Raw genomic sequence first — 24,383 nt, forward strand, 5'->3', positions numbered from 1 at the left:
CAGAACCATTATTAAAATATGCTAGACTCCTGCTGCTTAATTCTCTGTCGCTCTTGCTGGTTGGTGAATACTGTGTTGTGCTTGTTGGAAAATCTACATTCTTATGAACATAAAAATTAGCTGATTTGGGGTTGAATGAATTTGTCTTAACTTTGGAGGAAGGCACTTTAGTGGGTTGCACAGTTGACTCAGAAACAATAATGATATGAGGTGATTCGGTTACCAATGGCAAAGGGGATGGTGATGGAAAGGTAAAGAATATGTCTGATCCTGTTGTGCTTTCTTTTGAAATGGAAGATGTTGCATATGGTGTTATCTGAGATGACACAGTTTTACTTGAATGCATCACGGATGGTGATGTGGACAATGCAGAGAACACATTCATTTTAGGCAAACCTGATACAATAGTCATTTCCTCAGCATCTTGAGACCTCATTGATGATTCAGCTGATAATTCAGAAGGCTCCTGGGATGCACTGTTGCCACTGCCTTGGTACAAGCCTGGCAAAAGCCTAGTTTGGTCAACAGTTCTGGTCCGTGTCCCTGCCAGTGTACTTTTAATTATCTGAAGCAGATTTGCATTCTCCAAAGCTTGCCTCATTGAAATGTCACCCACTGAGGAAGACTCAAGTTCTCTAGAAGGCCATGTTGGTGATAATGTAGCTCTCCAGTTGGTAAAGGACTCTGAAGAAGGGGCAACATTTATCTGCTGTTGTTCAGTACCTGCAAAATAATACATTTTCATTAAGAATTTCCAAAGAGATACAATATTCAAAGGAAAGGATTTATCAAAGTGGGACTCTCACAGACTTCATGGGGTGGTAATCACTGATCTAGACTTTATCAGCTGAAACAATGCCAGTGAACAAACAAATGCTAAACATATGACAAAGTTAAAAGTTAAAAACATGATAGAAAGGATAAACTGCACTTGCGGGTGGGATGTTCCTCATACTGTTTAACAATGCTGACACAAGATGGGCCCTGGGATTTTCATTGCTGCTACTGTTCACATAAACATACAAAGACCTGACTTTGCTTTAAACAGTGCCGTGCTTGACAGAACTCCCAATGTTATTATCAGCCTTACTGCGTCAACATATTAAGTAATAAGCTTGGGGTTACTAGCAGCAATATAAGGGAATGGATGCTGACAACTAAGCTTCAGTGGCTTGGCAAACCATACAGCATAGGAACAGAATCAGTCTTGGCTGGGTTCCTCCATGGAGCAGCTGTAAGAGTTTATCTTGACAGCCTTAATTATGTGCACAATTACATGCAAGCAAGAAAAAAAAGGAAATTAATTGGAAAAGGAGAGTGAAGATTAAAGGAGAAAAGATTAAAATAAAGATTAAAATTACCTAGTCATACTTACACACCTGAACATACAAAGACAATGGTATTTTGGGAAGCAACAGCACAATGGGTAATATGTCAGAAATTGCTTTCAGATTTATAGCTCAGAAACATACTTTTGCATTAAAATAATTATTCAAATCTGATTTATGTTGCGCCTGGAAGCCCATTACATCAGAAGCATGGCACAAGAGCCACAACACTTGCCCACCCTATGAAAACTCTGCATTCTGGTACTTGTTACATGAAGCAGGTGCCATGGACACAGAACACTTTTTCACTTAGCATGTGGATAGAAATTATAAAGAACATAGGCTCCACTCCACAACATTCTATCCTACAAGTGAAAACACTGCAACTCCCAGTAATCCAGTTCTATTGAGGTCTGGCAGCTGCCCCTTGGAAACAGAATAGAGAAAATTGTCTCATTTCCAAGGCTGCTGTCTCAACCAAAACAGAAACTGGAAATATATGGTATATGACACAAATTACCTAATATTTTTACTACAGGGCCTTCTTGTAAACAGTTTTGTAAACAGTCCGTGTGTATTTTTTATGCAGTGAGAACTATAGTATAATCATTGAAAAGTAGAGGTGTCCAGATTAAGACAGTTTAGAAACAACAATTTGGCAAAGCTTTATTGATTTCCATAAAGCCATTTAATACCAGGCCCAACATAGCATTTGTAAAGAGAACTATAGACTATTCCTTTATTATAATTATAAGATGAGAGAGTTGATGTAAGAAGAAGTCTAACGACTAATAGACAAATTATAAACTGAGAAATCACCAGGACCAGATGGCATATATCCAAGGGTTCAGAAAGAATTCAAATGTGAACTTGTGTGTCTTCTGACAAAAATATGCAATCTAAATTTAAAATCTGTATTCATTCTTGAAGATTGGAAGGTAGTTAACGTAACCCCCATCTTTAAAAAATGTTCCAGAGGAGATGCATGAAATTACAGACTGGTCAGTCTAACCTCAATACTGAGTAATTTGTTGGAATCTATTATTAAAGATAGAACTAGTAGGTACATAGATGAATAAAAGTTATTGGGGAAGAATGAGCATGGATTCTGTAGCAATGAGAACAGCAGCTGACAATGAGAGCTCTCCCACCACAGCAAGAAGCCTGGCATCCCTAGTGCCTCAACCATATAAAAACCGGCATCCCTTGCACCACTACACAATGGTGCCTTAGCCAAAATTCTACTACCAAAACTGCTATGCTGTCTCTGAGCCACAAATGGAGGTTACATCTGTACTTTTTATTTTTGTTTCATTTTGTACACAGTACATAGAGCTATGCTTGAACATGCCACAGTAAATTCTCACCAGACCCTCTATTCTGCTCATACCTAACTGTGCCTACTCCTGTCCCTATATCCAAGTTTGTTCTGTGTATGTACCTTAATATTCTGCACATATTCCAGGGAGGGGATTTTTGGAGGGCCCGCCCTTGTTACTATATACCCTGTATAGGAGAATCATGTTGATTTGTTTCTGGCCACCAAACAAGTTAACCTCATTGGGACAACAGCACAGCTTACCATAAAGGGATTGAAATGTTTGACTGCACAGTGCAGGGGGTTGATGACCCATGAGGCCCCTTCCAACTATATGATTCTGTGATTCTATTAAAGGCAAGAGCCACTCAGCCAACTATTGAATCACATATCTATACCTAATGTAAAAGTATCTCCACCACCACCAATTGTCAGGATAATACAGATATGCCAAGCTTCCACAGCATGACTGTGCTTACCCCTAGGCAAGTTCACAGTACACCATGGAAACAAGTGAGAAACTGTTCATGCCATGCTTGATTAACATTAACAGAGCCCTGCCCTTTCTTCAGTCCACTTTCAAAATTATAACACCATTAGTTTTCATTCAACTGGGAGAGCACTGGTCAAATATACTCTCTTGACCTGGTTTGGGTGAGGAGTCAGCCTGCTGCATTTTAGGCCAGTTGGAGCTTCCAGAGCAGATACAAGGGCAGACCTGCCTAGAGCAAGTTGCAGTAGTCTGGCGGGAACCTTTGCATGGATCACTATGGCTAGACTGGATGCCAATAGATAGGGCATTAGTTGCTATGCCTGGTGTAGATGGTAAAATTCCTGGCGGACCATGTTCATGATCTGGGCCTCCATAGATAATGAGGAGTTCAGTGTCATGCCCAGTCTCTTGACCGTGGCTAAAATTGTTAATTGAACACTGTCAAGAGTCGGGAGTTGTAGCACCTTATCTGGGGCATGCTAACCCAGCCAGTGGACCTCTATAGAATCATAGAATAACAGAGTTGGAAGGGACCTCTTGGGTCATCTAGTTCAACTCCCTGCATAATACAGGACTCACACTGCTATTGCTCATGAACTGTAGCCTGCCACCCACTTGACCCTTCACAAAATCAATCTCTCTGTCAGATGGCTATCCAGCCTCTGTTTTAAAATTTCCAAAGATGGAGAATCCACCACCTCCTGAGGAAGCCTGTTCCACTGAGAAACTGCTCTGTCAGGAACTTCTTCCGAATGTTTAGATGGAAATTCAGATGGAATTAATTTCATCCCACTGGTTCTGGTCTATCCCTCCGGGGCAAGAGAGAATCACTGTTCTCACCTACCAATTTAGGAAATTCTGGTCCACTCACTAGGGATGTCAATGAACAAATTGTTTTAAATAATTGTACCAGGCAAGGGCTAGTGAAGCCAATAGCAGAGGTTGTGAAGTACTTGTTCTTCATAGTCTCCACTACTAAATTTACTAGTTTTATCCCTTTGTTCATCTAATAAAAATTTAATTGGAAAAACAATTCTAAATTTTCTCCATTCCAGACTACTTTGTGAAACTGCAACATCACCTCAGATAAACAGTTGCAAAAAAGAAAAGAAAAAAATTTAAAATAACAACTACAAAGGGAGAGAACACATAGGGAATGTGGGGATGTAGCAAGTAGGTAAGGCATGAGAGATAGGTTCTTCAGGAATGAAAGTAGTGGTTGGGTCGCACTTCTATATTTGTTGAAATAAAACAATTAACAAAAGGATGTGAAAGGGGGAAATGGTAGAAAGCAGGAATGTTCTTCAACTAACAGCCCTAGACAATGGAAACAAATTTACAGAAATTAGAAATGTTGGAGCAGAAGTACTGGAGAAAGAACACTGAGACACAAAATTTGGTGCAGCTAACTTCATGGCTTTGCACAGAACTGATATCAAGAAAGGATGACAAGATACAGCAAAAACAGCAGTATCCCCTAGTACGGTCAACTGAACTTGCTGCAGTATGTTCATATATCAAATTGATCTCATGACAAATTACAGAACATCCTCCTTGACAATTCATTCTTAAACTATAGTTGACAAAGCACAATAGTTCAGATACAGACCTCAATACTAAAAACAGAAACTTAGCAGCATACTGTAAACTATATTATCCTAGTGATGTATTTATTAAAATATGTACATCATATCTTTCCTTGCAGTTCAAGACAGTTTACAAAAATAGTTACCGGTAATAACATTTTCAGTTTAAAACCAAAAATAAAATAACAAACTCCAAATTTCTTCCCCCCCACCCCACCCTTGAAAGATGCCTGCCAATTCATGCTCAAAAGCCTGGCAAACAGGCAAAGAGGGAGGAAAGGACATATGCCTTTTATAAGCCTATAAAGCTTCCTAACTCAAACAGAATATATCTTTCCTACCAACTATTCTCTGGTCTCTCATGAAATCAGTGCTCATACACCTCAGGGAGATAAACAGGAACTGAAAGAAAAATCCCTCCAACTGCTGATGTGATAAATAATTGATGTTAGGCACAGTCATTTGGTAACATTCCACTGCTGCTGTTACATAAGAATAAACTGGCCAACTTAATCAACAGTGAGGAACATATGACTAAAAAGAACAAAACAGATAGAAAAGGTCAGAAATGCAAGGCACAAGCCACACTGCAATAAAAGAAAGATACTCAAAAAGTTGCTTTGTTATTAGAAAGAAACAAAGGCAAGCAGTCCACTTAGTCTCCTATTCCAACTAGAAAGCTGATAAGTAGATAGAATGCTTGTTAACTACAGGGATGAACTTCTTTGCTTCATAGATAATTAGGAGGTCCATGACTTATGAACAGAGCCTTAATAATGCAGCCAAAGAGAAGTGGGATCAAAAGAAAGAGATAAGCAGGGCTCAGGGAAAGTAGGGGCAGAACAGGGCTTAGCCAGCATGGATGGAGCCCAAGGGATGAAGAAGAAGAGGTGGTGGATTTATCCCACTTTTCACTACTCAAAATAGGCTCAAAGCAGTTTACAATTATCTATCCTTCTTCTCCCCACAATATATACCCTGTGGTAGGTGAGGCTCACAGAACTGTGACTGATCCAGGGTCACCCAGCTGGCTTTATGTAGAAGAGCAAGGAATCAAACCTGGCTCTCCAGATTAGAGACTGACACTCTTAACCACTACACAATGATGACTCAGGACTGGATGGCTCAAGAGACAGATGGAAAGGAAGACACACTGGCTAGGAAAGGCTGCCAAGGCACAGAGAAGAGAAAAAAGGGGAATCTGGAAGAGGAGTTGTGGCCTTGGGTCAAAATAAGATGACCCTATTAGACCTAGAGAAACCAACATGCGGCAAAGGTGCAGCTCAGCCCCATAAGGCTTTACAGGGTCAAAGAAGGTAGGTGAAAGGTACAGTTCTCACATGGAGCCCTGTTTGGACCTCATCCCCATAGGGCTGCCAGTCTCCAGTGGGGTGTGCAGGTCTCCTGGAATTACAGCGTATCTCCTGACCACAGATCAGTTCCTCTGGAGAATATTGCAGTTTTGGAAAGTAAACTCTATGGCCATCATCTCAGCTGTTTTCTGTTACCTTAGAGACAGAAATCTGCAGGAATTGACAAATCCAGAGATGGCAACTCTGCCTGTCAATGAAGTCAGCTTTAATGAGCTGAATCCTGGAGCCTCTGTCTGGAAAATACTTACCACACTGTGTTGCCCCCTAGTAGAACCATACTCAGGGTTATGCATAAGCACAGGAGAATGGGAGATGAAGATGGAAAGACACAAACTTGAAGATTTCTGGCACTTTCTCTTCATAAAAGAGGGAAGGGAGGACAGCATTAAGGATAGATAGATGAATGGATCTGTACAATTTGTGATCCACCAGGCTGTTCATTATATTGAGACTTGTCTGATACCTGGCAGCCTCTTTTGTTTCTAATACCCAAGGATGAAGAAGTGACAGGATGGCTCAAGCAGAGTTGCTGAAACTCAGTCCTTCAAAGGCGGAAGTCCTGTGGCTGGGTAAGAAGGGACCAAACGAGGAAGAACACTTGCCCTTTCTGGACAGGATGCAGACGTCAGTTAAATCCTCAGCCAGAAATCTGGGAATAACCTTCAATGCCTCCTTATCTCAGGTTTTGTGAGTAGCATAGTTGGTGTTTTTCCATCTTTGTCAAGCCAAACTGCTAGTGCCCTACTTGGCCCCATAACACCTAGTCACAGTTATCCATGTGACAGTCACTTCTAGACTAGACTTCTGCAGCTAGATGGGCCTACCCTTATCCTTGCTCTGGAAACTACAACTGGCCTGGAACGCAGCAGCCAGGGTCCTCAAAGGAACCTCCTGGAGGGTACATATTTTGACTTGTGCTACAGCAACTGGCTTCCAGTTGAATTCTAGATCAAGTTTAAGGTACTGGTACCTACTCATACCCCCTTCAAGGATCGCTGCCTTGTTGTGGCAAGGGGGCTTGTGTAGTTCAGTGAAGCTATGAGCTATACCGTGCAGGGTCACCCAAGACGGACAGGTCATAGCTGAGAGCTCTGACAAAAGGTGATCCCACTGGAGAAGGAAATGGCAAACCACTCCAGTATCTTTGCCATGAAAACTCTATGGACAGTTCCAATAGGCATAACGATATGACGCCGGAAGATGAGCCCCTCAGGTCGGAAGGTGTCCAATATGCTACTGGGAATGAGCAGATGGCTAGTACGAGTAGCGCCAGAATGAATGAAGCGACTGGGCCAAAGCCGAAAGGACGCTCAGTTGTGGAAGTAACTGGTGGCGAAAAGACAGTCTGGTGCTCTAAAGATTTTTATTCCATAGGAACCTGGAACGTCAGATCCATGAATCAAGGCAAGCTGGACGTGGTCAAACAAGAAATGACAAGACTGAAAATCGACATTTTAGGAATCAGTGAACTAAAATGGACAGAAATGGGTGAATTTAATTCAGATGACCATCAGGTATACTACTGTGGACAAGAATCTCGCAGAAGAAATGGAGTAGCCTTCATAATCAATAAGAGAGTAGGAAAAGCAGTCTTGGGATACAATCCCCAAAATGACAGAATGATCTCAGTTCGAATCCAAGGCAAACCATTCAACATCACAGTGATCCAGGTCTATGCCCCAACCACTGCTGCTGAAGAGGATGAAATTGATCAGTTCTATGAAGCCCTACAACACCTTCTAGAAGCAACGCCAAAAAATGATGTGCTTATCATCATGGGGGATTGGAATGCTAAAGTAGGAAGCCAAAAGATAACCGGGATAACAGGCAAGTTTGGCCTTGGAGTACAAAATGAAGCAGGGCACAGGCTGGTAGAATTTTGTCAAGAGAATACAATGGTCATAGCAAACACTCTTTTCCAACAACCCAAGAGACGACTCTACACATGGACATCACCAGACGGTCAACACAGAAATCAGATTGACTATGTGCTCTGCAGCCAGATGGAAAAGTTCTATCCAGTCAATAAAAACAAGACCAGGAGCTGATTGTGGTTCAGATCATGAGCTTCTTGTTGCAAAATTTAGGCTTAAATTGAAGAAAGTAGGGAAAAGCACTAGGCCACTCAGGTATGAACTAAATCATATCCCCGACGAATACACAGTAGAGGTGACAAATAGATTTAAGGAATTAGATCTGATAGACAGAGTGCCTGAAGAACTATGGATGGAGGTTTGCAACATTGTACAAGAGGTAGCAACTAAAACCATCCCAAAGAAAAAGAAATGCAAGAAATCAAAATGGCTGTCTGAGGAAGCTTTACAAATAGCTAAGGAGAGAAGGGAAGTGAAAAGCAAGGGAGAAAGAGAAAGATACACCCAATTGAATGCAGAATTCCAGAGAAAAGCTAGAAGAGATAAGAATGCCTTCTTAAATGAACAGTGCAAACAAATAGAAGAAAACAATAGAATGGGGAGGACCAGAGATCTTTTCAAGAAAATTGGAGATATGAAGAGAATGTTTCATGCAAAGTTGGGTATGATAACGGACCAAAATGGTAGGGACCTCACAGAAGCAGAAGAGATTAAACAAAGGTGGCAAAATTATACAGAATAACTATACAAGAGCGAGCTTAACATCCCTGATGACCACAGTGGGGTAGTTACTGACCTGGAGCCAGACATCCTGGAATGTGAAGTCAAATGGGCCTTAGGAAGTCTGAGCAACAATAAAGCTAGTGGTGGTGACAGCATTCAAAATCTTCAAAATCTTAAAGGACAATGCAGTAAAAGTGCTACACTCAATATGCCAGCAAATTTGGAAAACTCAACAATGGCCACTGGATTGGAAAAGGTCAGTTTACATTCCAATCCCAAAGAAGGGCAATGCCAAAGAATGTTCAAACTACCGCACCATTGCACTAATTTCTCATGCTAGCAAAGTTATGCTCAAAATCCTACAAGCTAGGCTCCAGCAATATGTGGACCGAGAACTTCCAGAAGTACAGGCAGGATTTCGAAGAGGCAGAGGAACTAGAGATCAAATTGCCAACATACGCTGGATCATGGAGAAAGCTAGGGAGTACCAGAAGAACGTCTACTTCTGCTTCATTGACTATGCTAAAGCCTTTGATTGTGTGGAGCACAACAAATTGTGGCAAGTTCTTAAAGAGATGGGAATACCAGAGCATCTTATTTGTCTCTTGAGAAATTTATATGCAGGTCAAGAAGCAACAGTGAAAACTGAACATGGAATCACTGACTGGTTCAAAATTGAGAAAGGAGTTCGGCAAGGCTGTATACTGTCGCCTTGCCTATTTAACTTGTATGCAGAGCACATCATGAGAAATGCGGGATTAGAGGAGTCACAAATTGGGATCAAGATTGCAGGGAGAAATATCAACAACCTCAGATATGCAGATGATACCACTCTAATGGCAGAAAGTGAAGAGGAACTAAAGAGCCTGTTGATGCGGGTGAAGGAGGAGAGTGCAAAGGTTGGCTTGAAACTCAACATCAAGAAAACAAAGATCATGGCATCCGGCCCTCTCAATTCCTGGCAAATAGATGGGGAAGAAATGGAGATAGTGGCAGATTTTATCTTCCTGGGCTCCAATATCACTGCAGATGGGGACTGCAGCAAAGAAATTAAAAGACGCTTGCTCCTGGGGAGGAAAGCTATGGCAAATCTAGACAGCATCCTAAAAAGCAGAGACATCACCCTGCCAACAAAAGTGCGTTTAGTCAAGGCTATGGTCTTCCCATTTGCAATGTATGGCTGCGAAAGTTGGACCATAAGGAAGGCTGAGAGTCAAAGAATTGAGGCTTTTGAACTCTGGTGCTGGAGAAGACTCTTGCGAGTCCCTTGGACTGCAAGGCGAACAAACTGGTCAGTCCTAGAGGAGATCAACCCTGACTGCTCTTTAGAAGGCCAGATCCTGAAGATTAAACTCAAATACTTTGGCCACCTCATGAGAAGGAAGGACTCCCTGGAGAAGAGCCTAATGCTGGGAGCGATCGAGGGCAAAAGAAGAAGGGGACGACAGAGAATGAGGTGGCTGGATGGAGTCACTGAAGCAGTAGGTGCAAATTTAAATGGACTCCGGGGAATGGTAGAGGACAGGAAGGCCTGTAGGATCATTGTCCATGGAGTCACGATGGGTCGGACACGACTTCGCACATAACAACAACAACCTACTCATAAGGCCATTAGAAGTTCGGTCCCTGCATATTTGAGAGTCCACCTTTCTATCTATACTCCCTGAAAAGCATTTCACTCAGCAACCAGTTGGTTGTCCTAAGGAAGTCTGTCTGGTCTCAACCAGGGACAGAGCATTATCTGTCCTTGCCCACACCTAGTAGAACGAGCTCACGTAGCTCAATTGAAACCTATGTTCTTCTACAAGGGTACTTTCACCTGTGCAAGAGGAAGAGAATTTTTGCTGATTCTCCCTTCCAATTATAAACTACCACACTAGACCCTAAGCTACTTCCAAGGGACCACCAACTCCCTCCCCCAGGACTCACTCTATAGAACAAAAACTATACTGAAATAAAGGAGGCAGGAATGATAGTTTCGATGACTAGAGCTTCGTATTTGGTCCTTGAGATACAACCCAAATCTGGAATCTATGATATTACTAAAAATAATTGTTCATGTGTACTCATGTGCTATCATTTCAAATGTCCTAAAATGAGTCAGAGACCCTCCTCTAAACTACATCTGGATTACAATATTTTGAGAACAACATAAAATGTTGAGTAAAATACTACACTACCAGCAATGTCATATTATGACAATCCATCCCTAGTGAAAGAGTAGATTTAAATACATGTAATAATCAAAATTTCAAAATGCCTCCACAGCATCTTCTTCTGCCCAATGTACAGCCTACAGAACACATATGATGGTAGCGCATAAAGACTTTATCTGCTTATCAGGCTTTCTTCATTATACCTCATCATAGTGCAGTCTTCATAAGGCCACAATAATGAAGAAATGTGTTAGAAAGTTTGACATTGTACAATGCACAGGGCCTGCTCAACCACAGATCTCTGCAGAGCCAAAATGCTTATTCCCACAGACACAGATACATACTTTACGCAGAGACGACTACTTTGGTGCTACTGAGTTTAACAGAAGCTAACAGATAAGCATGAAAAGAAAGACTGAATTAATTCAAGCTACTCCATTTTACAGTGAATCACTCGGCATTTATTACAGTTTGGGATGATGGCTAGAAAGAAGTCATACAGTTTTATTATATTCTAGCATGCTCACAGTACACAGGTGGCACTTGCTACATGCATTTTATATGACAAAGGGACCAGAAATATAATCGCTCACAATGACAAATAACAAATCTCATGTACATGAGCTTACAAAACCTGCCTACCCTCAACTCTTGTCCTCTGACCATTCCACTTTTGCAAATTCATTTTCTGGGAGCCTACTTCTCTTGAATCCAATGACTACAGCTTGTCAGTAAGAATTCTCATTGTCTGCATAACTAGCACCTCTGATCAGCTGAACATTAAGGGGAATGTAGAAGAAATAGACATCCTAAAGTTTACAAGGAATATCTGTTCATTGAAACCATACTGGTATATCTAGTTAGTATGTCATCTTTCAAATGCCATCTTGTTAATGCAATGAGCTGATACATCATGGTACTCATTCTAATACAAATCTTTAACCGGTCCTATTAAATAAAAGAGTAAGGCCACCTGGGGAGGAGTTAGGGCGGGCTCTGTCCAGGATAAAAACTCAGAGGGCCCTATCAGGAGCCACGAAGCGGCTCCTGATTGGGCCCTCCGAGTGTCCATCCAGGGCCAAGCAGCCAATGGGGAGGTGCGCAAAGTGCCTTCTTATTGGCCCCTCACCAGGACAGACCAAAATTCCATTCACCCAGCCCAGTCTGGCTGCCAGTCTGCCCCTGACCACCACAGGGAGAGGAGGTCAGCAGGGCTGCCAAGGGGGATGAGAACAGAGGCTTGGACAGGCTGCGCCAGCCCTTTTCGCTCCAAGGCTGTCCTAACTGCCATGTCCAACTGTAAATTGCCTCAGAACCCTGACAGAGCTGGCAGGAGGCTGCAGAGTGCGCTCCCTCCCCCTCCCCCCCTTCAGGCCTGCTGGGAAGGAGCCTCTGACAGGCCCTGACTGAGGGAAGGAGGCCTTTCCAAGAGCAAAGCAGGGGAGCCTGAGGGCACTCCTTTTGAGGGGGGGACTTTCCCCTTCTGCCAAATAGTTGCCTGACAGGGAGGCCACAGAAAAGCCCCTTCTCACTTAAAATACTGCTCTGGCTGGGGGTTAGACACAGCCAAGCCATGTGTCTTTGTTCTTTGCAACTCTCTGCAGATTTGAGGCCACTGCACAGCCTTATTCTGCAGAGGAAACTGGCTCTTTTGTCTCCTGTTTCATCTGCATAACAACCCTGTGCAGTAGGCCTCAAGTCTTTCAATTCAACAACAACCTGTGTGGGAAGCCTTAAATGTTTCTTCTCTACCACAACCCTGTCCAAAGTAGCCCTTTCTGCCTGGGGAGCTGATCTTTATACTCTGCAGATGAGCTGTAATTCCAGGAGCTCTCCAGGCCACACCTGTAGGTTGGCTACCCCTGGGTTGGAAATATTCCTGGAGGTTTGGAGGTGGGACTTCAAAATCATACAATGCCTCAGAGTCCAGCCTTCAAATGAGCCATTTTTGCCTGCAGTTGGTAGGGAGTGGTACAGGAGTATCCCTCCTGGCCTATGGGTTATGGCCAGCCCTTATCATAGAATCATAGAATCATAGAATCATAGAATCATAGAGTTGGAAGGGGCCATACAGGCCATCTAGTCCAACCCCCTGCTCAACGCAGAATTAGCCCTAAGCATCCTAAAGCATCCAAGAAAAGTGTGTATCCAACCTTTGCTTGAAGACTTCCAGTGAGGGGGAGCTCACCACCTCCTTAGGCAGCCTATTCCACTGCTGAACTACTCTGACTGTGAAAAACTTTTTCCTGATATCTAGCCTATATCATTGTACTTGAAGTTTAAACCCATTACTGCGTGTCCTCTCCTCTGCAGCCAGCAGAAACAGCATCCTGCCCTCCTCCAAGTGACAACCTTTCAAATACTTAAAGAGGGCTATCATGTTCCCTCTCAACCTCCTTTTCTCCAGGCTGAACATTCCCAAGTCCCTCAACCTATCTTCATAGGGCTTGGTCCCTTGGCCCCAGATCATCTTCGTCGCTCTCCTCTGTACCCTTTCAATTTTATCTATGTCCTTCTTGAAGTGAGGCCTCCAGAACTGCACACAGTACTCCAGGTGTGGTCTGCCCAGTGCCGTATACAATGGGACTATGACATCTTATCAGCAACTGTTTGTATTCTGGGGCGCAGACAGGCAGATCAGCATCAGTCCTGTGAGTCTGGAAAGTGCAGGAAGATCTAAATAAATATTTACAGCCTGAAACTAAATAGAGAACAAGTAAATGTCTGGAGACACATCGTCACTGAAATAGTAACTGGCAAATAACCTTGGCCTGGCAAATAAAAAAAAACAGTATTAAAAACCTTACTAAGGTCAAGACTGCTGTGCACAGACAGTCTTCCTCTTAGGTTTACCAGCTTCCCTGTGAGGCTCACTACCCCACCTCCCTCATGGGGAGTCTGCTATGGGGAGAGAAGGGGAAGACGATTGGAAAATGCTTTGAGACACGTGAGGTCTGCTGGGTCACTGCGGCCCATTCCCAGTTCTCTCGGATCTCTCACAACCCTACATACCTCACAGGTTGACTATTGTGGAGAGACAAATGGAAAAGGTGTTTGTAAACCACTTTGAGACTCCTTTGGGTAGTAAGCAATAGGGTACAAAAATCCATTCTTCTAAGGAGCAACCATGAAAGAAGCATGTGGGCACATAACGTTTTACCAACAGTGAAAATATGGGAGACAGAAGGAACAGGGAGGACACCTGTGTACTGTGACTACCCTATGTGTATTAGGGCAGAGGGGCATTTCGGTGAATGTGGCCTAATTCACACAAGAAGGGAAATAATGCAGAACTGGGGGGAATTGGTTGCCATGTAATCTTCCCCTAAGAAGAGTCTCCAGTTTGATTTTCCCTTCACATATCTGAGGACATGGCTCTGGAAAGATCATCTGTAACCACTATGCCACAATTCCCAAAGGTCAGTCCTCTCCCACAATCAACGAACATTCCACACCACAGGTTCTTGACACCCATATCTCCACACCCATGCCCTCATTTGCCACCATGCCACCACAACCTCCCACACAACACACATGACAACCCCATGCCCTTACATACTGGACAACTCCTCCCCTTCCTCTTCCCACTGCCAAGCTCTAGCGCCCATCGTATTCTTGGAGAGAACGGGCTTTGCCCCTAGTTATGTCATAAAATGGAGGAGGAATTAAAAGAAAGTGTACTTCCTGAGTCATATAATGTAATGCAGATGAACCACGTATGCTGGGAAATTTACGGAACCACTATAAACGGAATTATACTCTTCTAAATCCACTAAAGTTAACAGGCTTAGATTATTATAACTCTGTGTTAGGGATACACTATATAATAGCTGACAGAAGTTGTAATATTTTTGGCCCATGCTAGGCCTATTAATATTACAATATATTGATATTAAAAAACATTCTCTATTGCCAGCCTATTCCCACTGTTGACTAGTAGTTTGGTATAACCAGGGAACAAAAGAATAGGGATAGAACTAAGTCTCACAACACAGGAAAGTTAAAAGAGCAGTTCCTAAAGAATCATATTAGAACATGAGCTACTTACTTTATTCCTAAATATTCTGCAGTTAGAATGAAAATTTTCCCAAGAACATAAATTATTCAGCACTGTGAAATCCCGAACCAACCCTAAAGATAGCCTTTTGATCCATTTCTGATCCTGGGAGAAATTTAACACAATAGCAGATAACATGAAAATGAAGAATAAAATGAAGCTCATTAGTATAATACCCCCTCCCAGCTTTATATAAACTGTAATAAGATGTGAAAACTCAAAAGATATCTTAGCTGTAGGTGACTAAATCAGTGAAAATAACGATTCAGTGTGCATCAACTATGAAAACGCTAACATACATTTGGAAATCATTAAGAAAGAATTTAGTGTCACGTGACTTTACACAAGTTTACGGTGTTGGATTCAGGGCCACCAATCAGAGGGATGCCACTTGCAGCCACTGCAGGGGGAGGAAGAGGAGGCGTCTCTGCAACGTCTCAGAATGGGGGGATTAGTAAGCACTGGTCCCTGTAACCCTTGGTCTGACGTAGTTCACAGCACTACCTCCATACCCCACTTCCTCCCTGGCCTTGTCTACAGACTCTCCTTTATCCCTTACATGCACCCACAAGTCCTCCCCCTGAGCCCTCAAAAGTCTCACCCACTGGGGCCATTGAAAAGCAGTATTAAAGTATAAATAAATTAGCATTCACCGATTCTTTGGTCAAGGGATGGAATCTCATTGGGTATCCATGTGAACTCCCAGGAGTTCACATACTAATGGGTCATTCTAGGCAGTTTAATTGGCAGCTTCTTTATTGATGTTACACCAGGAACTCTATATAAACGTATGAAGCTTTCTTACACGGTGTCAAGTCATTGACCTGTACTGTCTACCCTTCAATCAGACTTAATGATATCATAATAAAGAAAGATAGTTATAAAGGGAGAACAAGGGGATGAAATATGCACAATAGACTATATTAGCTTACAGAAGCTATTCTGATACAGCCCTTAGTGTTCATTAGATGTGCTACTTCACCAGGAATTCCAAAATAAATATGTAATTATACATGCAAAACACTTTAAGATACCTTAACACTATTTAAGAGCTAGATGGAGGGACAGTAACCATGAAGAAAAAATAAAAAAGTTAAGCCAAATGAGTGCCCTCACTCAGTAAAGGAAATTATTTTGCCCCTAGCAATGACAGCTGTATCATCTACATAAATGCGAGTTATATTCAAGCACAGATGTTCAATTCAATAATTAGGAAGTACAGCAAATGATTAAGGGTTGAAGGAGATTCATTCTACTCATTTTAGGTCAACAGAGGCTCATCAGATTGTTGTTCAGAAGAGCACCCTTACCTTCTAAGTATAGTTTTTTGATGCAAGCACTGTGATTCGACTTTGCCAGGAAGGTAGGATAGTTGAAACAATTAGCGCCTAGAGCATGGTATTCTTTCTCTTTCAATAATTTTCAGGGATCTCTCTCTAGCCTGTTGTTCACAGTTTACAAATAGCATTAATCACATTTAACTTTGGCCTCCTAAATCTAATATTTTCTTAACCTTTGTTAAAGGACATTTTCTCTCTTTGTAGCTTCCAAAGTGAACTTTATTCAATTCCTACTGATAAATTTGCCATTTTTAGAAATCACCAGCTCTACTGGAACAAATGAGATTTAAAAATTAGTAACTCCAATCGGAGACAGAGCATTAATTACAACTGTGAGGTATGCGACAGGATATAAATCTGTCAATAAATATTAAATATTTTGTTTCAAGTAAATTCAATAGACCATCAGCAGAAATATGCCTGAAAGAACACGGTACATATTATCTTCAAAGCCAGCATGAGGTGCTGGATTTAAACTTGGCTTTAAATCTAAATTCAGCTGTGAACATACTTGGTGACTATGGGAAAGTTACCTTTATCAAACTCAAATTCCCAACTGTAAATGGGAATAAGATTGTTGCAGGGCATAGGAAGAAAACAATTACCCTAACAAAATCTTTATCTAAAAAATATTGGCCAAGGAGAGCAAGGACATATGAGCAAAAGTTCAGGGGAAGACTGTCACTCCTTTTTACAACTTAAAGGTGGCTTGAAGATAAGCTAGACCTGATATGTCCATGAGTTGATACTGTTCTTTGCAGAGGAACTCTCCACTTTCTATAAATTCTGATAAAAGGGTAAAGAGCAAAGGAAAATGTAAGTCAACTACAAAAATACACTGTTACAAGAATATTTCTGCTGTATATTAACATAGTACCTTAATGCTAATAATACTTCTGATTGAATATGACGTTGACAATGCTAAAGAACTTGCCCATGCAAGTATACCAAGGTGATGTGCCACAGTCAGGCTGAACCTTAGATGGAGAACACACAGCAAAACTGAAAAAAGTCCAAGAGTTGAAATCTTAAGAACTAAATCCAAGACCACACTGACTTGTCAAACAGAAGCCAAGGTCACAAGGAAGTCCACAGCTCAATATCACAGTAGCATAAACAGGGACTGTTACTTCATTAGATTGCAGTTGATGCCATAAGGGAAGCCAGAAGCTGGAAATTGAGAGGAACAGCACATTGGAACCCGAAGTCAGACTGCAGAGCTGAAAGAAGTCCCCATGTTTACTTGTGGTTTTCATGGTACTTCCTGATGCAGAAAAATCAATGGAGTACTTCAACAGAAGGAGTCTCTTGGTAGCTCAGAGCACCATTCCTAAGAAGTGTGTTATATGTGCAGTGCAGCAGCCTACCACCAGCTTTGAGGGTTTTGTGAACAACATGGGGCACCTTGTACTAAAAGCATATTTATTCCATGTGGAGGACATGGCTACTCCCTACTGAGAGAAAATTATTAAGGGTGTTTGTTAAACCTGCATACATTTACGAATGCTATGAGGATAGAACAAGACATACCCTGTGCTCTCATCTCCTGGGGGGGGGGGGGTCATAGAACAATATGACACATAGAACAATATGACACTAATCTGTGCAAGAGTAATTGAGGCTCCTGGAGGATTGTTTATACCTGCTGTCCTGGAACAGATTACCTGTCAGTGTCCTAATATGATGTGTGCAACTACTAAACCTTTCTCCTGTTGACAGCCTCACAGTTTGTATAGAATGTTCCCTCTGTACAATCTCAAGTGCCTTTTTTTCACCCATGTTCTCACTTATGTGTTGACATTTCTCTAGAGATGGGGGCAGATGACTATAGTCCATACCACATGAGCTATCTTTCCTTGGTTGAGCATATAAACTCCAGGTGCTTTACCACTTATGGTTCTTGCATTAGTATGTATCCAGACTTCAGATGTGGCTGAGGCCAGAGGAAGTGCCAGAGACTCTGACCTTTCCACTAACTTGCATTCTGCCTTTATGATAGTTATTTTTGCTGTCACAACTTTACTTCAGCAGGGAAATGAGACTGAATCCTGAGGAAGGACAAATATATGACCACTTTTCTGATCCTCCCCACTACTCTCCTACCTCTGCCCTTTCAGCCAGCTAGGCTGTTGTCGTTACAATGGCAAAGGTTTCACATTGACTTAAAAAGGTAAAGGTAAAGGTATCCCCTGTGCAAGCACCGAGTCATGTCTGACCCTTGGGGTGACGCCCTCTAGCGTTTTCATGGCAGACTCAATATGGGGTGGTTTGCCAGTGCCTTCCCCAGTCATGACCGTTTACCCCCCAGCAAGCTGGGTACTCATTTTACCGACCTCGGAAGGATGGAAGGCTGAGTCAACCTTGAGCCGGCTGCTGGGATTGAACTCCCACCCTTATGGGCAAAGCTTTCAGACGGCTGCCTTACCACTCTGTGCCACAAGAGGCTCTTGTCACATTGACTTAGCATCACATAATTATGCCATTGTAAATTAGAGGTGCACCAGCACTTTGGAATCAGTTATAATCATATCCTCATTTAGCCAGCTTAATTTGAAGTCAGGACTGCACTATTATAGATGCACAAAAAAATTTATACCTGGAATAAAACTTTGTTGGTCTTAAAGGTGCCGCTAGACTTGAACTTTGTTCAGGTACTTCTAGGATCAGCTTTCATTTAACTTTGAAGTCTCCTCTAAATTTGATCCCATACTGATATTAGATAGCAATAAAAATTACTCAAGCCATCCTCAATAGGAATTGCTACTCAAGCCATCCTCAATAGGAATTACTAAGAAATTACTACTATGTAGGATAAGTCCAGTTTTAGAGAACTGTAGAAACTCTGATGAAGTTTGAGATAGCACTTAGCAGGCTGAGTAATATCTTTAGACGTCTACTTTACTGCAACCAGTGGCAGCCATTTAGGACAACAGAAGTAAATACCACAATTAATACTGACAACTTAATGAAGGGCTTTTATTTTCCTAAGCTGCTAATTGCTAAGTTTACTGTCCTAAAGGCTAACAATAAATCACACCTAAACAAGCTAAAAACGGCAGGGAAAAGGCATTTTGAGAGACTTTCTTCAGGCTTTATGTGGCTGAGATCATTAACATTCATTGTTAGGGTTTCACCTTCCCACTGCCAAACAAAAGCAGTATCTCATCTGTAAAGCACCATGTAGTCTCTTCACCTTCTCACCCCTCTGGAAAAAATAAATCACTGCAAATGCTATCTAGCATGACACCACTTCCACTGATAATAAAAACCAATCATCCCAACTGACAGACAAAGAGACTAAAAGCATATAGGGGAGACATAGTTTGTGGCAAAATGAAATGTTAAATAACCCCACCACAGGGCTGGAAATGAAACGTTTTTGCAGACTCCAATTACAGCCTAGGAAGAAAGACAGCATAGGATTATATATGTGCAGATAGGGTTGCCAGGTCCCCCCTGGCCACCAGTGAGGGATGGGGAAGAGCTGCTAGATCCAGATTGGTACATTCCAGAAGATCTGGGAATGGAACCTGGGGAGGACAGTGGCCTCTGGAAGGTCCAGTGTCTTAGAACCCACCCTCCAAAGCATCAATTTTCTCAGTGGAAACTGTCTGCTGTAGTCTGGAAGTGACCTATAATTCCAGGGAATTTTCAGGTCCCACCCAGAGGTCGGCATTCCTATACATGGCTCTGATTTAAAAGGGATGTGGAAAGTTGTGCATTACCTAGGTTAGCTAAGTTGATGAGATATCAAACCCCACAATACCTAAAAACAAAATTTAAACAGTTCTGGTTTGCAATATCACAGTTATTGTGACAGACATTTAAGGGGGGGGGCAAGTTTTGAACAGAGACACCCTCACATTATATTTTTTGGAGCCGTGTCATCAGCCTGGCTGGAACAGTGGAGTTGGGCCTTTGGGCTTGTTAGGATTATACCGCCAACTTGAAACTATTGATTGGTATTTTACTGTACTGGTTTTAATGTTTTAAGGGGAGTTTTATGGGGCATTTTGTATTCTGTTTTTATATTGTAAGCTGCCACAAGATGACATTGATGAGAGTGGCGGGGTATAAATCAAAGCATAAATAAATAAATAATGACACCCAGGAGTTTGTTCTTTTTCCTTGATAGTCTGAAGTACTTTTCTCACATCTGTGATCAATCTTTACCATACCTCAGCTATCACCCTTCCTTGATTACCAGAGCATCAAACACCTGGACATTTCCACCAGCCCCTATTTTGTCTTCACTTGGTCAATCCTAAAGCAATCATCAGTGTCTTCTCTGACCTTAGGAGCATCTGGTAACCCGATCAAAGGCTTTTGTCTCAACAATGACAGAAGAAGAGTTGGTCCTTATATGCCGCTTTTCTTTACCTGAAGGAGTCCCAAAGTGGCTTATATTCGCCTTCCCTTTCCTCTCCCCACAACAGACACCCTGTGAGGTTGGGGAGGCTGAGAGAGCCCTGATCTTGGTGAGGCTGAGAGAGCCCTGATAAAGTTGTTCTGCTCGGTCAGAACAACTTTATCAGTGCTGTAGCAAGCCCAAGGTCACCCAGCTGGCTACATGTGGAGAAGTGGGGAAACAAACCTGGCTCGTCACATTTGAACTCCACACTTCTAACCATTACACCAAGTGTACCTGGTCTCCATTTCTTTGACCGTTTATGCACTGGAGGTTTCATGCTCGGCTGCAGGCTGGAGTTTTAGTTGTGGCAGGTTGCCCCACTTCTTCCTGCACCCACATGGGGGAACATTTGGCCTTGTGCACCTCATCCGCCCCTGATCTGTGTTCCTGCATGGGAGTTGGGGCAGTGAAGTTCCCAGTGCATAAATGGTCTTTGCCTCACCCTGGCAAACACATTAATTCCTTTGTTTTATAGGGTAGCTGACCAGCCTCAGCCTCCCGACATGAAATGGGGCACTTAAGCAGACACACTTGGTCATTTCCATGTGTGTGTCTTTCTTGGATCCAAACCTTGCACCCAGAACTCATGCAGGATATCTTGCTGTCTCTTTCTGAACCTCTTCATGTTAATCTTTCTTTGACCCAAAGCATTATACCCCCAATCGCACCATTTCAACTCTTTACTTTCCTCTTGTGCATTTGTGTTAGTTTAAATCATGTGAAAGTATATTTGGGATTTAATCTTTTATTTTCAATAAAAAATCTTTTTTTTTTCCATTTCAAATTTGGCCTCTGTCCGAGCTTTCTAATAGGAACCCCCTGGTATACATAGGTGGAGTTCTTGATTGTCACCCCTCTTGTTCGGTAATCTAGAATTTGCCAATTTCTGCATCCAATATTCAGGAGACAAATCTGTTTTTTTGTAACAACTATGAGTTCATCTACTTTTATTATCATGCAAATTAGTTCCATTTGTTAGAATGCTTTCTCAATTTCTTCCTTAACAGCAATTGGTACTCTTCTTGGTGCATGTATGTTTTGCATGCATGTTTTGCATCTGGTTTCAGCTTTATGCAACATAGTCCTGGTAAGCATATCTTACACATCTGTCATATAAGTCATATAAACACATCTGAAAATCAGTCTTTTGCTTTTGCTAGCTAGCACTGTCTTTTGTGTTCACTAGTCTTACAGCCTTTATTAGGTTCCGTTGTTTACTTGCCTCCCAATAATATTGGCTTTGTACTTGTCTCCTCTACAATGCATAATGTAAGGGTATTGTACCAGCAACTTAGAGGACATTTTCCCACCACTTTTAATGGATATTTTCCTATCCTGACAAGGTTAGTAATCCAGCTTTGTCCAAATTTACATCTGATAGCACCCAGTGATATATTTGGGCTGGTATCTGTCAAGGAACTGGCCATATCTAGCCATTTCTTGGCCTTGCAAATTTTGGTTCAAGTTTCTGAGTTTAGTCAAGTTACTCAAGGTTCCTCTCTGGGAAATCATGACTTACAGTTTTAAGAGACAGAAGAGATGCACAGATGTGAGATCATAGGCCTTCAAAGCCAGAGACCTAGAGACAGTTTTGCACTCACATTCCATCTCTTTAGTGCAAGGAACCCTGGGCATGGGTGAGCTGCTTGATTGTGAATACCTGGCAGCTGCAGAGGTATATGGTCAGCTGTCTTAACACACCTGACTGGCTGAACAATATCATGCCAACTGCAGGCAGTCAGGCATAAAGCAAGATCATTCATTCTAGTTTGAACCTTCTTCCAGGTGTACCTTATTTCTGGCCATACTTTTTACTGTTGGTTGGGCCTATGTGTCTAGAATACCCACGCCTTGGATTTTGGACTTTGAAATTCTATCTGAACCCTGTACCTTCAGTCTGATCAAGATTCAAGAAACACCTGTCAGAGTACTAAAGCATGAATAAATATTCTAGGATAGGTAATAATTATTTTCAATCCTGCTTTGCTCTGTTTCTATATTTATATCCTTTTGCACATTTCTTTTTACAAGCCTTATTAATTATACTCCCATGAAGTTATTTGGATTTGGGGGCTTGAGTCTATTTTGGCTACAGCTACCAAGTAACTGTGGAACTCAGCTTGCAAGTGTTCTATCTTGCAGGGCTGACTCTTTAACACCTGATAGGGCTGGAGGCTAGGTCCCCGAGTCTCTCTGCTTAGTGGAGCTAGTGGTAGCCTGTTAACCCTGAGCCAGGCTTTCTCACCTTTTTTACCATTGAGAAACCCCTGAAATATTTTTCAGGCTTCAAGAAACTCCAGAAGTGGCACAATCATACAGAATATGGTTGGGAAGCATAACTGTGTACACATCCACCCAGAGCCCCTCCCCTTCCCATTCTTTCCAGGCCCATAATTAGCCATTTTGGGAGAGGGAGGGGGCTGGTCAAAATGATCATATATGGTCACATCACCAGATAAATGTTTAACAACTTTTTAAAGTATGTATTCCCACCCATTCAGAAGACCCTTCCAGGGCCATCAAGAAACCCCAGGGTTTCACAAAACCTTGGTTGAGGAAGCCTGCCCTGGGTGGGGAAAATTCACTTTCCAGTATTGTGCATTTTAGTCTTGATCTTCACCCAAAGCCTTCTTGTGGGATGGGGGGGGGTTGACAGCACACAGTTAACATGAGATTCTGTATGTTTTTTTGAACTGAATCTTTTCCTATTTTTATACACACCATTGTTTTGCTTTCTTTTTCTTCTGTATTTGTGATTGATACCAAAAATAGTGTATCTGTGCAGCTATACATTTCCAGAAATCCCTCTTATTTTTGTATGTCATTCATTTCCCCCAGGGTTTTATTCTCTGCAATGCACAGCTGGGTGAAATTACTCCTGTTTTTGCATTTAAAAACTTTCCCACATGCTGGGCCTTCCTCTTCTTCACTGGATTTCTTTCCATATTTTTTGCCCTGTTTTATCTCTCCTTGTCCAAAAACCTACATTTGGTGAGACCTAGAGTTCTGTTTTCCTGCTTATGTTTGATGTATCACTTCTCTTTTTATTTCATATGCTTCTTGTGATTTATTTTGTAACTAACCTAAAGCCTACTGCAGTTTAAAATGCAGTGGGTGCTAGCAGTATAAAGAAGGGGAAAGAGAGGGCACTGGAGGCATGGAGAGGCGTGAGGGGCGGAGGCAGGGCAGCGCTGGAGGTCATGGAGGGGGCTGCGGGGTGCTTCTGCCCTACCTTGGAGGTGGCAGTGGGGCCAGCGGGCCCTCAGTGTTGGCAGCAGTGGTCTGGAGTGTGCGGGTCGGTGGCGCCTGGAGCGTGTGGTGTGCAGCAGCAGTGGTGACCCTCCACGGGCAGCTCTAGAAGCTGCAGCATACTCTGTGCCACCAGCACCTCCTGCTGTGAGGACACTGGGCTAGGAACTGGGCAGTCCCAGTTGGGGGCAGCAGTGCATGCAGCGGTTCCTCACCGTGGAAGCCAGCCACTGTGCGCCGCCTCCAATGGCAGCCGGACGCACAGGCAGCTGTAGCATTGCTGCGGGCACCGCTTCCCGTTCTTTGGCCACCGGGGCTGAGTACTCCTCTTCAGAGGCGGCAGCCAGCTGCCGTGATCCACCTCCACGGCCGGCCAGGAGTGCTAGCAGCCAGAGCATACTGGGCGCCACCTCTGCCTCCAGCTCTGTGGCCATCGGGCTGAGGCTGGGTAGTTGTGCCTGAGGGTGGTGGCACA

At 42.6% G+C, this 24,383-nt stretch overlaps 1 protein-coding gene across 4 annotated transcripts in view; it reads right to left on the bottom strand.

Moving 5' to 3' along the window:
* KIAA1549L (KIAA1549 like) overlaps nt 1–24,383 on the bottom strand; it is a 221,903-nt gene that overhangs the window by 147,004 nt on the left and 50,516 nt on the right. For all 4 annotated transcript variants that reach the window (XM_077321898.1, XM_077321902.1, XM_077321900.1 and 1 more), the window contains exon 2: nt 397–723. In XM_077321898.1, coding sequence (XP_077178013.1) covers nt 397–723 — 327 coding nt within the window. The remainder of the gene's footprint in view (nt 1–396; nt 724–24,383) is intronic.

This window comes from Paroedura picta, chromosome 2, assembly GCF_049243985.1.
Source record: "Paroedura picta isolate Pp20150507F chromosome 2, Ppicta_v3.0, whole genome shotgun sequence".
Lineage (NCBI taxonomy): Eukaryota > Metazoa > Chordata > Lepidosauria > Squamata > Gekkonidae > Paroedura > Paroedura picta.